At 41.3% G+C, this 17,518-nt stretch overlaps 1 protein-coding gene across 4 annotated transcripts in view; it reads left to right on the top strand.

Annotated features, from left to right (window-relative positions):
• Positions 1-17,518, top strand: part of cdh4 (cadherin 4, type 1, R-cadherin (retinal)) — a 343,579-nt gene that overhangs the window by 261,334 nt on the left and 64,727 nt on the right. For all 4 annotated transcript variants that reach the window (XM_070549451.1, XM_070549450.1, XM_070549449.1 and 1 more), the window contains 2 exons: positions 4,815-4,970; positions 14,368-14,512. In XM_070549451.1, the coding sequence (XP_070405552.1) occupies positions 4,815-4,970; positions 14,368-14,512 (301 nt within the window). The remainder of the gene's footprint in view (positions 1-4,814; positions 4,971-14,367; positions 14,513-17,518) is intronic.

Here is a 17,518-nt window from a genome sequence, read left to right as displayed (position 1 = left end):
TAGCGCCAAATCACGACAAGTGTCGTCTCAACGCACTTCACATAGTAAACATTCCAATACAGGTCAGTTCATTAAGCGAATCAGAAAAAAGTTTCCTATATAAGGAATCCAGCAAATTGCATCAAGTCACGGGTGTGTCCAAATCCACGGGAAAGATGCTTGTGAGAGTACATTTTGAGGTCGATGACGTCACAGCGCAGCGACGAGTACTGTCCGAATTCCAAGAATACTCACTCTCATGTCCTCAAATGCATCCTCGCTCCGCCCACATTTCGAGGATGGGTCTGATGTATCCTCACAGAACAAGGCTATCCCAGCTTGCTTTGTGCGCCAGCTGTGGATTTTCAACAGGAAGAGAAAATGGGGAGAGCTACGAAGTTTTACACGTAAGTTTGTTAAAAACTAGCCGTAGAAACCTAAAAAGCTTAAAGCGGTTCAGGTTATAGACATTTTTCATTTGTATATTTGTTTTTTTAAATTACATTTTAGGCAGAAATCAGCCAGAACGACTTTGTTTCGCAGGTGCCAGTTATTCCCGTGTGTGTGTGTGTGTGTGTGTGTGTGTGTGTGTGTGTGTGTGTGTGTGTGTGTGTGTGTGTGTGTGTGTGTGTGTGTGTGTGTGTGTGTGTGTGTGTGTGTGTAGCGAATTAAACTTGTCATTTGTGTTAAGGACAAAGGAGCAAAGAAGCGTTTTTATTAAGCTTAGAGGTGAAGAGTGAAGCTGTTTACACACAACCACAGAAGTTCTTCTGTGAAAAGTAGTTTTACATTCAGGAATTTACAGCTGACACGTTATAATGAAGTAAAAAGTTTGTGTGAAGAATATAATTTTTATCTTCTCATGTGGATAAATGTAAAAATGTGTTTCTTGTCTTTTTGTCACCTGTGGTCTCTGATTTTCTCTGTAGGACTGCAGGTGTCCAGGGTCAGGAGAGGCTTTACCTGGTGGTCCTCCTGGGAGAGAGGCCTTCTACTGTCATCATGTTAACGTTATTTAGCTGTTTGATATTTGAACACATTTATTAAAACAAATACTAATAACTCTTTCTGGTCATTGATTTAATCACCAATTTTATTAGATGTTTTTGAACATGTTACATGAACAGAAAATGAAAAGATGGTAAAGAGACAAGATTATTTATAATACGTTACACTTATTTACAGATCAAAACCAGTATGGACCAGTTATGTACGGTTAAAGCAGGATTAACCTGAGTGACTCTTCCTGGATTATTTATTTAAACTGAGTGAGCAGGAAGTCTTTAACAGTGCAGCTGGATCTGCTGGAGGAGGATCCAGACCTGGATGGAGGGCTGGAGCAGACCCGTGGCTGGACATTTCTGGTCAGAGGAACATCATACAGGACAGTCTGCAGAGAGAGCTTTGGGACGCTTCCTCTCACTGTCCACTCCATCGTCCATCTACAGGGCCTGCTGGGCTGGCTCAGACGACGGTTGTTACATCTCTGTGAATGACTTGCCTGTTAACAATAGTGGTGGTCTGCTGGTACCTCCTGCAGGACAGAGCACCACTGACCTCCTCCACACACATCTTCCTCACGCTCATCCTGCAGACCCACAACTTCACCAGCACCGATGCAGATGTGCAGCACAGTGCATGCTGACCTGTAATAGATTAAAAAAGAGGTTTTTTATTGAAAAATGTAAAACAAAACATATAACCTGCAGTACACTGGTTCTGTTCAGTTTAAAGAAAAGCAGCAGGGAAAACTACAGAGAATTTACATTTTTAAGACAGATCTAATCATTATTAGGCTTAAGTTGAATAAACAAATGCACATTGAAAACAGTTCAATGCTATTTTATTAAAAAAAGCCTGTTTTTAAAAACGTTTTACCCTCATTTGATGCTAAATAAGTTCGAAGGTCCAATTTACATGAGAAGACATCCTACTGAATTCAACATTTATAATGCATTTGGTTTATATTAATTACCTACATGATAATACTCTGTAGAAATGTGTTGTGTATGTTTAACAAGTTCATTCTGTAGCTTAAAACATACTTGAAACCATCTAAAGTTAACATGTATATCCTGACAGATTCTAGAATAAACAAAGTTACTTTACCTGAAAACAGTAGGGAACAAACGCTGCTGATGGACGTGAAGCTGCTGTAGCTCCTTAATATTCCTGCTCGATTTTCGCTAGCTTTAGCATTTTTACTTTGCGTGTAGCTGCCACCACGGCTGTGACGGGACTTACGGGCCACCGTAGAGGTGAAGGCTAACTGTCCGGATTCAGAGCCGCTGGGTTCCGGTTTTAGCGGCCTTCAAGGACCCGGCCTTGCTAGACCGGCGAGGACCCGTACTCATAAGCATCCTTCCTGTGGATTCGGACACACCCACTGACTAGTGTCAGTGACTTTACAGCAATACTCATACTAAGCAAGCATTTAGCGACAGTGGAGAGGAAAACTCCCTTTTAACAAGAAGAAACCTCCAGAGGATCCTGGCTCAGTATAAGCAGCCATCCATCACGACTCACTAGGGATCGAGAAGACAGAGCAGACACACACACACACCAACACCAGCCCACCCACGCACAAACACAGATCCACACACACACAACATATATACCAAGTAATGTTTCTATGGTTACATTGTGATTTCTTAGTAAATATTCTATTTAGTGAGAGATAAACGTAATTGTATTTATCCTAGTGAATCTATTATTAAACGCGTAAACTAGTAGTAGCACATTCAATGTCAACAATGTGATGGCATTTATTTGTTGAGTTCTTCTAACACTTTTATAAGCAGAAATCAAATGGATGCATCTTTATTGTTGTTTCATTGACTGACAAGAACCCTGAAAAATATCAAATGTAAAGAAATGCACCCGTGTCCTAATTTGTCCTCTTTTAAATCCAAACACAGTGAATAAAAGAGAAAGTAGTATTAATGTGTTTTATTGCTGTGACAAAAGGGGCATTAATCATTTATTTTAAATTGTATGTCTTTTTCTAATACCAAGGTTCTAAAGATGGAGGTGTGAGTTGCTCCATTCCAAATGTGAATTGTATCATAATCAAAGGAGGATGCCAGTATCAGTGGCAGCTGGTGAAGTTTTCCTTTTTTTTTGGTGGGGCACGTTCATGCCGTCTGTTAGATGTTAGATGAGCTAACCACATATCACCACAAGGAGATGCCAAATGACCATTTTTATTATAGAATCCACGTTTTCAACCTCAGCAATGACGCAAAATAAAAACGCTGACAAAAAGCTAAATACACATAGAGAAAAACACATAGTAGCAACAATGCAACATGATCCTATTCACAGAAACAGACTTTTAAATTAAAGCCCAGAGTCTCCTCTTTACAACAATATCAGTACCATTGCTCTAGCTGCAAAAATCAAAGACCTCGGCAGCAAAACACACAAAGCTAATTTCATGAAGTCAAAGTCAGGCCTACCTTTACTGGTTTATTGTCATTATAATCATCCATATAAAAAAAGGAGGTGTACTCGGCTGCTCTAAAACAAAGAACGGTGAGCTAAAAATAAAATAATGGTGAACTGTGGAGAGCTTCTGGTACTTTGATTAAGTAAAGTTTCTTCTTCTCTTTCGGACTCTTCTCCTGGAATGTAAACAGTCTGAGGAACACCCGACCTTGGTTTTTCTACACGGTGTTATTGTGCACAGGGGGCAGCTGTATGGAGTTGAAAACAATGAACTTCATAACCTTACACGGGTGAACATCCTGATCTGAGCTGAGACTCAACCCAGTTTTGGGTACAAACCTTTATGCTCAAAAGCCCTCCTATTCTTTGTATTGGAGGGGGATCCAGCTTGCATGCACCAGTTAGCGTAGGTCGATGGTAAAGACTGCAGCGCTTGAAAGGAACAGGAAATACGCCAAAAGACGATTCAGTCGTGGTGAAAGTGTGAAATGACATTTTTACACTACAGCACTTATAGCCTGTATGATGTTTAGTTCAGTTTAATTTTTGTTTGTTTGTTTTTAAATGCTGTGATTCCTATGTCTTCCTCACGCCTAGCGCCCCCTATGGACGAGTTGCCAGTGACTAGTTTGCAGACAGGAAGCAGAACTTCAGCTTCACCAGAATATTCCAGCTGTAGATCCCTTTCCCTCTGAGGTCATGGTTCACTTCTAGCTTCTCTATTTGACTCTGAGTTAAAAGCATTGGCTATCTCTCTGACCTGCTCACTCCCTATGTACCCACATGCACACTGAGGTCTGCTGACCTCCTGCTGCTTTGCACTCTCCGAATGTGTTACAAATCACGGGGTGAACGAGGATTTGTCCATGCTGCCCCAACGCTGTGGAACTCTCTACCCATTATAGTTTGACAGGCTCCATCATTGGAGGTTTTTAAATCTCGTTTAAAGACCCACTTTTATGATTTGGCTTTTAGACCGTGACTTGTTTTAGTGTTTTATTGTTTTATTGTGTTCTTAGTATCCCTCATTTTTTTATTTGCTTTTATTGATCGGTATTTCTATCTTCTGTTTTTGTTGATTTGATTGGTTGCGTTTTGGTCCAGCCTGTGCAGCACTTTGGGCAGCTGCCATGCTGCGTTTTAAATGTGCTATATAAAAAACTACGGTATGGTATAAAAGAAATAATGATCTCGGAGTGTTATCATAATACATTTATCACATTCTTACTTTTCTCTGATCTCTGAGTTCACTCTGACAGCTTCTGTCACAAGCTGTGTTGCTGAGCATTTAGAAACTTTTTCGTTTCAAGTTCAGGAAAAGTCTGACGATCTACGACTAAAGAACAGACTGTCCTCTGTGCTGACCTTGTTTCTCTAATTCTCCTCAGATCCGCTCAGATCAGGATAAGAATGATGGCATCCGCTACAGCATCACCGGAGCAGGTGCCGATCAGCCGCCGAGTGGAATCTACAACATAGATCCCATCAGCGGCAACATGTTTGTCACCCAGCCCCTGGACAGGGAGGAGAAAGCCTCCTTCCACGTAAGACACAACGTCTCATCTGTTTCTGTAGTTGCTCCATCTCCAATTAAATCTGTCTCAATATTTCACTGCTGTGTCTGTGTGTGTGGGAATGCACCTCGGCTTTCGTCACCCCCTTTTGTTCCTGTTTCTGCCGAAGTGCATTCAGAGGAAAGGCTCTTCCGTACCTTCAAACAAGCCTCTCAAGACTTGAATGATCCTGGAGCCAACAATAAAGAGAGGAACAGCTTGACAAAACACACTGGCATTTATTGTACAGTAGATTGGGGGTTTAGCTGCACGGTGCACCAAAGGACGGAAATAACAGATAGAGAACGGCAGCCAAGGTGATGTGAAGGAAAACTGTTGTCTGCTCATACCATGAGCACTAATGAGCAGGTGCAGCTTCACTAGTATGTGCACATGTCTGCATCTGCAAATTGGTACAAGTGTGCGTGCGTGTGTGCGTGTTAGCGTGCATGTTTGTGAAACCCTGCAGACTGATAAATGTTTGTATTTTTATCCAACTCAGGTTGTTTTCACCTTCATCTTGGCTCACTCCTTTAGTGTGTCCTTCCAACTTTCTTTTTTATTTCTTTGTTTCTCTTTTCCTTTTCTGTGCATGATAGGCTCTCTCATTACAACTGTCATACTGCTAATAAATAGGGCAACCTGACAGCTATACGGTGAACCTGCATGTGGCCAATTTGATTTAACACACACACACACACACACACACACACACACACACACACACACACACACACACACACACACATTTCCCTCTTTGGAGCCTCGGGTTAAACTGCTTTGTAGATATTTGAGTTAAAAATCCAGACCACTCGAGACTTGTGCTAACACCAGCCTATTGGTTCTTGTTCAGTCATTAGAGGTTTTGGTTCATATCAGCCAAGACTAACACCTGCACTTGAGGTGAGTGGAGTTGTCGGGCTCGCTGCGCCCACATGCCTGTCAGTGTGATAGATGGTTGTGCAGCTGATAGGGCTAATATAACAGCTTGCTCAAGTTTAGAGGCTGGATGGGATTCACTGCTCACACACAGCAGTACCCTCTGGGGAACTGATTGAGAAGTTATATATATATATATATATATATATATATATATATATATATATATATATATATATATATATATATATATATATACAATGATGATATGAAAAATGTTTACAATCTGAAGGAAACATATTCACCTGCATCTAATTGTTGAAATCTAAATTTAATTGTGATTGTTTTTGAGAAAATATGTGTTTTGTCTAAATAATGCTATTAAGTAGAAGAAGACTACCAAGACACATTTAGATGTGATTCATAATGCTTAGATTTTACGTTTTATTTTCCAGCAATATGCATAACCCCAAGGTATCCTTGCTGCCTCTCTTTAAAGTCTGAGCTATTTTTCTTGAATATTCTGAAAAAATATATACATTGTTGACTTTTTTGTTTTATTTTAATCTTATAATCTTGGTATATATGTTTTTTTACTTTCAGCTTTTGATTCAAAATAATTATTCTAATTCTAACAATTTAAAATGTAATTTAATAAAAAAGCAGTAAATTTGTAAATATTCTATGCATTATTTTTGCAATTAGTGCTCCATAGAAGTCTCAATGATTGTCTTTTTCATGCTTGTGCATGAGTATATATTTTTTCTGCTTGTGTGCAAGTGCGTGTGTGTGTGTGTGTGTGTGTGTGTGTGTGTGTGTGTGTGTGTGTGTGTGTGTGTGTGTGTGTGTGTGGACTTTCCACTGCTGCTCATACTCTCAGCCAGCAAATTGGGATCAATAATGCAGCCATGTTATTGGTCCTCAGAAAAGCACAGCCTCTCTGTAAACATTTGACAGGGCCCAGAGTGAAAACAGCATGCTAGGTTGTCTGCACTTCAACTTCAATGCACCTCCTATTTAGACTGCACTGCCCCATGCCGCCTGTGATGTGATGTATGATTTAGTGCAAAGAGAATTCTAGTCAGCGCTTGACCCAGGGGAAATTTTGTCCATGACTTGCTTTCTTCCAACTTGACAGGAAGTTCCCGGCTCTGCTGTCTGCTCGTAGGCTAAACTTTGCTTGTTAGTTTTTTGGTTCAAGGGAGAAAAAGAGAAAAGGCTCCAGTTTTTGACAGACTAGCATCAGGGGGAAGCGATCTGTGAGGTGGAGAGTGGGTGTTAGCCTATGTTTTGGTTTTGTCAGACTGCCTAACACAAAAAAATTGAGTAAATAAAACTCTTTGTTTGTTTTGTTTTATTTTGTTACGATTACAGACTTTAAGGCAGTAGCTCCCAACCTATTTCCCTTAGACGCCCTCTTACTGGCCCAACAGAATCTCCTTTCTACACGCAAAAAAGAATTGTTTTCAGCTGAGAATTAAAGAATAACTATATTAATAATCTGAGTGTTTCATGTTAACTTGCACCTAATATTTATAAAATCTGTGTTCATCAATAACCTTCTGAATAAATATCATTAACAGTAAACACACAGTTAGTTGGTTATAGACATATCAGTTAAGTATTCAGGGGAAAGCACCTGTGCACCAGTTCAGATCCACATTCATATGTTGTGTGCAAGTTGATTTCACTCGACAGGAAAGAAAACTTAAAAATCCATAAACATGCCTTTCGATTTTATTCCATAAAAGTGTCTGAGTCTTTCATCTTGTTCTTGAGTCTCTGCTGTGTTTATGACATGCTAAAACAACCAGGTGTTAAATAATGCATTTGTTCCATTAGCTACAGCTCCTATAACTGCAGTAGTGTGTCTTTAGTGAATCCAGGTGCACAGCGTCACTGCGGATCTGCTTTTACTGTTTTCTCAGTCTGTAGAGGGAGGGAAGGAGGGAGAATGCTGTAACTTTTTATCGTTTGGGTTTGGTCGGGTCTAATGAGTTTTTGGGAATCTGATTAAACAAACTCAGATTGACTACAACCGATGACTAAATGCAGGGTTGTGCAACTGATTATAATAAAACATTGTATTTACTTGACAGTTAAAAGGGCAAGAAGTTGATTTCAAAATGGTAAAAACCAGATATATCCATTAAGCAAAACTTGTAGCAGCTATCCTTCTTTACACAGGGTTTTTATGATGTCAACTTCGTGCACCTGATGATGTGCAGGAGGAAAATATGTGTCAGCTAAATACAGAAGAAGATGCTAATCTCTTTATTTTATTTTATTTATTTATTTTTTTTGCCACGGTGCCAATTTTATACATTAGCTTCCAAGGGACAACAAGATTTTTTTAAGGTAAACTGAGGAGCAGGAAGATTTTGGGTATTAGCAAAATTGCTGTTCATGTTTATAGCACTATGTGTTACTCAGACACAGTATGGTATAAGGTATAAGGCAGGGTGAACTTTTTGTGCATCTGGCTTTTTGTGTGTTACTGAGTTAAGGTGTTATGTGGGTGTATGCGGCCACAGTGGCACCTTCTTGACTGTATGCCAGGCAATCCCTCTTTTTGGTGCAGTTTTCAAACAGGATGTGTAGGTGGAGTAAGACTATAGTAGGGGATGAGTCTTACACCTTAAAAAACAACTAGACCATTTTGGGGTGCTATAACAGCCCCTTGTGTCCATTTTAAACACTGTTTAAACTAACCGTATTCCCCTCCCCCTTGCCGTGCGCCCCTGTTTTCAAACCAGCTGACCAAAGAAGACTCTTGTTTGGCCCCTCTAGCTAGTTTTGAATTGGACGCCATTTATCTTAAGAGCTGCCGTAATTCTTGGTTCAACAAGGTGTTGAAAATATTTCTTCATGTTTAGGTTTTGAAGTGCTTGTGATTTTTCTCTAAGGAAAACACTGCAACAACAGTTGAGGCTTATGGCTATAGTGATACTAAAAACAACAATGCATTGCTCAGTGGTGAGAAAATCCAGCAGCAGTGTAATGACAGTAGCAGGTCTCAACGTCCTGCAATCATTACCAAAAATGTCCTCAACGTGTACACTAAACCTTCCGAAACATCTTTTTATAACAGCCTCAGTGGGTATTCACTCATTACTATCTGTGATTGCTGTAGAAATGCTGCAACAAAGTCCCAGGTAAGGACAAGAAAAGTTGTTCTGATAAAAAAAAAAAGTTTTTGAATTCTCCTTTGGAAATTCAAAGTTGATTTGAAGTCATCCTTACTGGCCAGGCTGTTGTGCATGGCTTGATAGCACTAAGTGGCTGCACCTGAGGATTTGTGTCACGATGGGCAATGCTGTGTCACCTTAGGAAGACTTGTGGTGGGGGATACCACAAGGTTCTTTCCTGGGGCCACTCCTCTTTGCTTTTTATTTACTTCCCTTGGGGACTCCCCTGCGCAGTCATGGCATTACGTTTCATCTTTATGCAGATAACTGCCAGATTTATTTTCCTCTGTTTCCAGGGGAGGGGGGTTCCATTTCGGATCTTCTGGCTTGTTTGAATGATATAAAGTCCTTGCTCGCAGCTTATCATATCCATGTGAATGAGAGCAAAACTGAGCTTATTACCTTCATACCAAGTAGTAAAGTGGGTGCAAGTTCTGCTCCCAATGTAGATGTTCTCTCTCCCTACCAGAAGTCAGTTGTCACCAGCCTGGGCATGAGGCTGGATACAGAGTTCAAATTGAAAGCTCACATCAATATTGTTGTATCGCATGTATTGCATCAATATCGCCTGTTTCTTTAACCCGCGATGGCTAACCAAAATCAAGCCCATGTAGTCTCGAGCGCTTCTGGACTCTGTGCTCCATGCATTTGTTTATCCAGGCTCGACTATTGATGTTGGGCTAAGTTAGGCAGCACTGAGACGTCTACAGTTGGTTCAGAACTCTAAAGCCAGATTTCTGACAGGGACAAGGAAGTCAGCACACAGCACTCCTGTGCTGGTCTCATTACATTGACTCCCTGTAGGTTTTCAGGCTAAATTTAAAGTTCTGTGCTATGTCTTCTGGTCTCTTTATGGTGGTGCTCCACCATATTTGGCAGCACTAATAAAAAGACATACTCCATTACAAACTCTACGCTCTGCTGACCTGGAGCTACTGCCCCACAGACTAGGTACAGGTCTAGAGGTGATCTGGCTTTCTCAGTCTTGGCTTCTTTTCTCTGGAATGAGCTTCGACTTGATATTAAACTGTCATCATCACTGCAGGTCTTTAAGAGTTGTTTGAAGACTCAATTTTATTGTTTGGCTTTTAAGTGACTCTGTTTTATCATTTTATGCTACTTTTACATTTTGTGCGTTGCTTTTATATCTGAATCTTGCTTTATCTCCTTTTTATTGCTCTCTATGTTTTTAGTGTACTTTATGTTCAGCGTCTTTGGCTCCTGCAAAGACAGTGGAAGGCACTATATAAATAAAGATTGATTGATTGATTGATTGTTCAGTCTATTTTTTATGTTATGGCCCAATAAGCAATTAATGTTGTTGCAATACCATCAGCAAACCCTAATACAGGGGTGTCAAACTCAAATTCACACGGGGCCGAAATGAAAATCTGGGACAAAGTTGCGGGCCAAACTTTATAATTTTTGAAAAAGTGACGGCAAATTTTCACTTTTTCTTTATCAACATATATGCAATTTTGAACTTTTTAATTTGGAAACAAACTTATTTTTGCATTAACACTGAATGTTGAATAACCAAATTACACACGAGCAAGTCAATTTTAAATAAAATGCATCAGTGGTATTCATTACTTGTGGTATATTCAGCATTTTTAAAATCTATTCAGGATTTATGTTTTCTTCTTCATTTTTCTTGTTTTTTATTCTCCTTTTTTTTCTCCTATAATGTTTCATCGCTGCTGTGACTTCTAGCTTTCCCCACTGAGGAACATTAAAGGGAGTTTCTATTCTATTCATCTATCTGCAGCCTTTCCTGTATTACTGTAGGTTAAATCTTTTCTCATGGGCCAACAACAAAATAAAAATATCTGAAATGAAAATGCAATATCTCACCTGTTAACTTTCATGTTTTGGAGCAGAAAAAGAGCATAAAGCCAAAATATTTAAAGCTCAGTTTGCTCCACTGATTTACTGTTGTTACGTCCCTCAGCTCGCTAGGAGAGATGTGTAGGAGGGAGTAAAAGATGGTGTGTGTAGGTTTAATAATTACCAAGTAAATGTGTCTCCAACAAAGGATTTTATTAAACAAACACAAAGAGCCGCTATTTACAAAACGGAAAAGGGTTAACATAAAGCGCCAAGCCAAAAGGGCTGGTAGGAGGAGAACTAACTAACTAACTGAAATATTTGTTTACAAATAAAACACTAAACTAACGAGAGACGTCCTGATAAGCAGAGACGCTCGGGGGAAATCCAAAAGCGGACCCGAAGGCCAGTTCAAAGTCAAAGTTTACCAGAAATCCTATTGAATGAGAGTCATGATCCTGAAGTACCACTAACCAAATCACACGAGCACATGAGGAGAAGAGAGAAGCCTGAACACCTTTGTGCCCACACTTCCCTGTACCTTCTCCCAGATTGAGGGCAGGAGAGCAGCTTTTAACAGCTGTTCAGGGATTACTGGTAATTGAAAACAGCTGGGCACCGGGAGACGGGCGAGGCAGAAGCCCCTGAGGCCATCTTGTGGCCGAAAAGAGGCAAGTCACGTAACAACTGTGATGCTCACCTGTTCCAGCTAGATACCTGCATCATGGGGTTGAGCTCTTAGCTGAGGAGGAGGCTCCTGTTGTTTTGTTCATCTTCATCATAATAATGACAACATTAGATGACAACAGGTTCTCACATAGGTTTGTGCTGCTGAACATGTCTGAGCAGCTTGACCACGTTGTTGTGTGTCGGGGAGGTAAAATAAAAATGACAGCAGCCACAGAGTCATGCTGATTTCAGCGTGTCGCTGCTCGCTGGAGTTATATCAGCAATGTCTGGAAGTTAGTTGGAAAACTTTCTCTTTCAGTCGTGAACACATTACTGAGCGATTAAAATCTCCGTTTCTGGACTTCAATGTCAGCAAATAGCTGAGTAAACTCGGCGCTGAGTGAGAGGAGTGTTTAGTTTGTGCGAGACAGCAGAGCTGCAGACACCGGCAGCAGACGCTGGAAAAAATACAAAGGAGCGGGCGCTTTTGCTCCACTTAGCGCTAACTGCCGCAAAGCATCATGGGAGTTGTAGTATTTGCGGTAAAATTGGCCAGCGGGTCAGTTTTAATATATTTTTGATATTTATATCAGGGGCCACATAAAAATGCTGCGGGCCTTGTGTCTGACATATGTGCCCTAATAGTATAAATAAAACATGAAAGTTGCATCAAATATGAACCATGATGCCTCCATGATACTTTAAGTCCCGCCCACTTCATGTGAGTTAAAATGTGAATGTTTTCCTGATTTAAATGTAAAATAAACTTCAGGAAAGTTTCCAGGTGGTGATTTGTGTTGTTCTCACTTTGCTCCCAAATACAGATCTTTTAATTTAACTGAAATAAGAAACTGTAACTACACTTTCAATAGATGGTTTATTAAGCTAAATATGTTTATGTTTATGTATTTAGCAGACGCTTTTGTCCAAAGTGACTTACAAGTGACAAGGTTTCTCTGCATTGTGTTTGAAAATAAATATTTATACAACTATACCTCTATGATCAACAGCAATGGCATCAATATTTTATCAGAACAGAAAAGAAACTCCCGCAAAATCATCAATGAGGCAAGTACAAACTGTGTTTTTCCTCTGTTGTTGGTCTAGTTATGCCGAAGCTCACCCTGGAGAATTGTGATGCCTCTTCACACAGATATATTTGCAGTCTCTACAACGTTCTCTCCTCCAGACCTTCAGATCATATTTTCAGGGTTGTTGCTGAGCTCACAAACATAAACAAATTCTAAGGAACAGACACAAGAAGATGGTGACAGAAATGCAAATAAACTAATGTGTTCAAATGTATAGATTTTAGAGAACAAGTATGAGCATGCAGAACCGAGTGCTTCCGCAGAGTGGACAAGGTTACAGCAGCTTTCTCACAAATACACGAAATGCTTCATTATCACACATTCAAATGTGCACCCGTGTCCTGGCGCAGTCACACACATCGCCGTCACACATCATCAGTGTGCTGCGTGTTCACAGCTGAGAAAACAGATTGGGATTGTTTGTTTGTTTGGTCTTCTTTCCCTGTTTGCTTGCTCTGCTTCAGCCAATGGAAAACGAGCATCTTGAGGATCATTAAGAGGCTAAAGAGGTTCTCTTTTGATCAGTTGTGTTTGCCTTCCCAGCATGTTTCTTCTGTGTTAATCTGCACCAACATGTGTCTGGATTGGTGTTTGGACTGGATGCGTGTAACTGCTCATGACCGCACGTCTGGGAGAAGTTTGAGGTGTCCTCGACAGGCGGGCACCAAAGCCTACATGTCTGGTGAAAGCGTTTGGGTGAAAGCAGGTGCCGACATTTAATCTTTCACGTCATTGCCACAATTCATCATGGTTCCCTGTAAAAAAGGCTGCCAGGCCGCTCCTCCCTGAATATGTACAGACTAAATATTTGTCCGGAAGAGTGACTTATCCGTCCAGATTGAGGACCCTCCTCTATTTAGCAAACCAAGTTGTTCTGGTACAGTTCTGGCAAGGATATGAATTTTGAGAGTAATGGAAGTCTCGGCGAACAGAGATGCTTTTGGTTCCAGAGCTATTACAAAGCCTTGTGTGGTGTTAGATATCATTAGTAGGCATTGGTGGGGAGTTGAGGATGTTCAACAGCAGTAGTAAAGATTAAGGTGTCCCACTGTAGATGATGATTACTTCTGTCAGTCCCTCCCTGTTCAAACCGACACTCCCCCACACTGCCTCTTTGTGTTTCCATCTCTCATTTACTCGCACAAGTCAGTCACTCTCCTCCCCTCCCCTCCCCATCTCCTGTTCCTTTTTCCTGCCACACGATTTTGCCCCTTCTCTTCATTCTCTCCTCTTTTCTCACACAAAGCATTGTCAAGAAGCAGCTCATCGGGCGGGGACATCCATCCAAATGGCTGGCTTTGTCAAAACACACCAAGACAAACATTCTGCTTGAACAAAAAGAGCCACAGCTTGAGGCGCAACACCTCTCTGATGTTTTAGGCCTCTGGCTGTGCTAACAACAAAATAAGTGTCGTTTGTGTGTCTGGAACATTTCACTGTTTTGCCTCCTCTGTGCTGATGTGGTCCGTGCCAAGATACCAACAGGATGCTCATGCCCCATTGGCAAACGAGGAGCAGAATGTCTGCCAGTTAGATAGAGTTGCCAATTAACAAAATCAAGGTTCCGTTGTGTGCTGAGTTTGTTCCAGCCCAGAGAATCTGCAGCGCCTCATATCAATCAAACCAGCGACTTGTTTTCAAAGACAGATGAGCTACATCTAGAATATTCATAGAAACCTATGTTTTGCACTGAATGCTAATAATGATCACTCTCTTTTATGTGTGTATCTGCAGCTGCGTGCTCATGCAGTGGACATGAATGGGAACCAGGTGGAGAACCCAGTTGATCTGTACATCTACGTGATTGACATGAACGACAACAGGCCTGAGTTTCAGAACCAGGTTTATAACGGCTCTGTGGCCGAAGGCTCCAAACCCGGTAAGACTGCAGTGATGACATTTACCACTTTGTATTACCAGGAAGGTCAAACTAATTCTCATTGTGAAAATCTCTTCAATACAAACAACATTTATATAAAAAGGGTAGAATTGTTAAGAGGGAACATTGTGTGGAGATCAATACGTTGACATGTTAGGAACCTTACAGGAAGTAATCTAACCGTTGACCAAAAGGAACAGAATTGCCCCCTAGTGGCCAGCTGCAGTACTTTCTATGTAAATGAATAGGATGAATGGGTTTTCAGACTAAACAAAATTACTCCCTCGATAGCTAACATACGGTGGGTATGGAAAGTATTCAGACCCCCATTATTATTATTTTTTTATAATATGGCTGTTAAAATATAAAATGGCTTTTATATTACAGCCATTTGCCAAAATCTGTTAAATTATTATTTCCTCATTAATGTACACACAGCGCCCCATATTGAAAGTAAAACACAGAATTTTAGAAATGTATTCAGATTTTTTTTTTACAAACTGAAATATCACATGTTCCAAAGTATTCAAACTCTTTGCTCAGTATTTAGTAGAAGCAACCTTTTGAGCTAATACAGCCATGAGTCTTCTTGGTAAAGATGTGCCTGGATTTGGGGATCTTCTGGCATTCCTGCTTTCAGATCCTCTCCAGTTCTGTCAGGTTGGACGGTGTAAGGTGGTGGACAGCCATCTTTAGGTCTCTCCAGAGACAGTCAATTGGGTTTAAGTCAGGTTTCTGGCTGGGCCTTGTAAGAACAATCACAGAGTTGCTGTGAATAGAATAGAATAGAATAGAATAGACTTTATTGATACCACAGTGAGGAAATTCACTTGTTACAGCAGCACCAACACTTAAGGGAATAATTTGAAAAATAAAAATAAAAAAACTATAACAAAGGTACGTGTATATACACAAAGGCAGTAGTCTAGTATTGTAACCTTCGACCACTAAAAACCACAAGTAAAAAAGGAAACAACTTGGGTTCCAACACTATGCAGCATACTGCAAGAGACACGGGCATACTATGTAAATCTGGTATTGAACAAGTATTGGACACATAATGAATATTGCATTGGTGTTATTGTGGAACATGACAATGCCAGTACAGCTTAAACTGAGGAGTTATACACTTACTGTAGAGAGGGTGAATGACCTATGGTAATGTTTTGTTTTACATCTGGGATGTCTCAGTCTGTCTCTGAAGGAGCTTTACATGGTCTTCACAGTGGAATGCAGTGGGTGGGAGGGTTTTTTTTTTAAGATTGTGGTCATCTTCCCCAGCATCCTCCTACAGAAGCCTCTCCTTTGTTATGTCAGCTGTGTGCTTAGGGTCATTGTCATGTTGGAAGGTAAACATGTGGCCCAGTCTGAGGTCCTGAGCACTCCGGAGAAGGTTCTTGTCCAGGATATCCCTGTACTTGGCCACATTCATTGTTCCCTCGATTGCAAACAGTCATCCAATCCCTGCAGCTGAAAAATAAAAAACACAGCATGATGCGGCCATTGCCATGCTTAACTGTGGGGACTGTATTGGACAAGTGATGAGCTGTGCCTGGTTTCCTCCACACATATCACTTAGAATTGAGGCCAAAAAGTTCTATCTTCTTCTCATCAAACCAGAGAATCTTTTTTCTACCATCTCAGGGTACTTCAGGTGTCTTTTAGCAAACTCCATGCGAGGTTTCATGTGTGTTGCACTAAGGAGAGGCTTCTGACGAGCCACTCTGCCATAAAGCTCTAACTGGTAGAGGGCTGCAGTGATGGTTGACTTTCCACAACTTTCTCCCATCTCCTGACTGTGTATATGGACCTCAGCCACAGTGATCTTTGGGTCTTTCTAAACCCTCTCCCACCAAGGCTCTTCTACCCCGGTAGCTCAGTTTGGCCAGACGGCCTGCTCTAGGAAGGGTTCTGGTCATCCGAAATGTCTTCCAGTCAAGGATTATGGAGGCCACTGGGCTCTTAAGAACCTTAAAGAGTAAGTAACGTCTAAATTAACTTTTTTTTGCTGATGAACTGTATGAATGAGTGTCTAATAGTGTTTTAAATGTGTGTATTCATTATTTTACCATTTTGGTGCATTTTCTTTAAAAATTAAAAATTCTGCCTAAATACCACAGTATAGCGCCACCTTCAGCTTAAAACATAGAATTTGAGTCATTTTGAATAAATTTTAGCCAATGGCTAAGGAGTAAGATACTACGTAAACCAGTAGAGTACTACGTAGCAGCTCTGTGTCAAAGTTATAAAAGCAACGAGAGTCTTGGCAGAGATGTTTTTGTAACCTTGGCCAGATCTGCGCCTTGCCACAATTTTGTTTCTGAGCTCTTCAGGCAGTCCCTTTGACCTCTTGATTCTCATTTGCTCTGACATGCATTGTGAGCTATAAGGTCTTATAAAGATAGGTGTATGTCTTTCCTAATCAAGTCCAATTAGTATAATCAAACACTGATGGTCTCCAATCAAGGTGTAGGACCATCTCAAGGATGATCAAAAGAAACCGCCATCACCAGCAGTCTCCCGAAGTCAGAGCTGTGCTGCCTGTCCAAGAGGCCCTTGCTCTGCAACCCAGGACTGAGCTCAAGGAACCCTTCAAGGCCAGAGTTGTGCCGCCTATTTCAGAGGCCCCTGCTCTGCAACCCAGGACTGAGTTCAAGGAACCCTCCAAGGCCAGAGTTGGGCCGCCTATTTCAGAGGCCCCTGCTTTGCGACCCACGTCTGAGCTCCATCTGCCATCACCGCACCCTGCTCCAGCGGTGGTGCCTGGAGGACGCATCGCACCCTGCTTCGGCGGTGGTCCCGGAGTACGCATTGCATCCTGTTTCGGCGGTGGTCCCGGAGGACGCATCGCATCCTGTTTCGGCGGTGGTCCCGGAGGACGCATCGCATCCTGCTCCGGTGGTGTTCCCAGAGGACGCTCAGGTTCCAGTCCCCGAGTCGGAGGTTCCAGTTCCCGAGTCGACGCCTCCAGTTCCCAATTCGTTGCCTCCAGTCCCAGAGTCGTCG

The sequence above is a fragment of the Nothobranchius furzeri genome, chromosome 3, assembly GCF_043380555.1.
Source record: "Nothobranchius furzeri strain GRZ-AD chromosome 3, NfurGRZ-RIMD1, whole genome shotgun sequence".
Classification (NCBI taxonomy): domain Eukaryota; kingdom Metazoa; phylum Chordata; class Actinopteri; order Cyprinodontiformes; family Nothobranchiidae; genus Nothobranchius; species Nothobranchius furzeri.
This window is presented reverse-complemented; position numbering and strand designations above follow the sequence as displayed.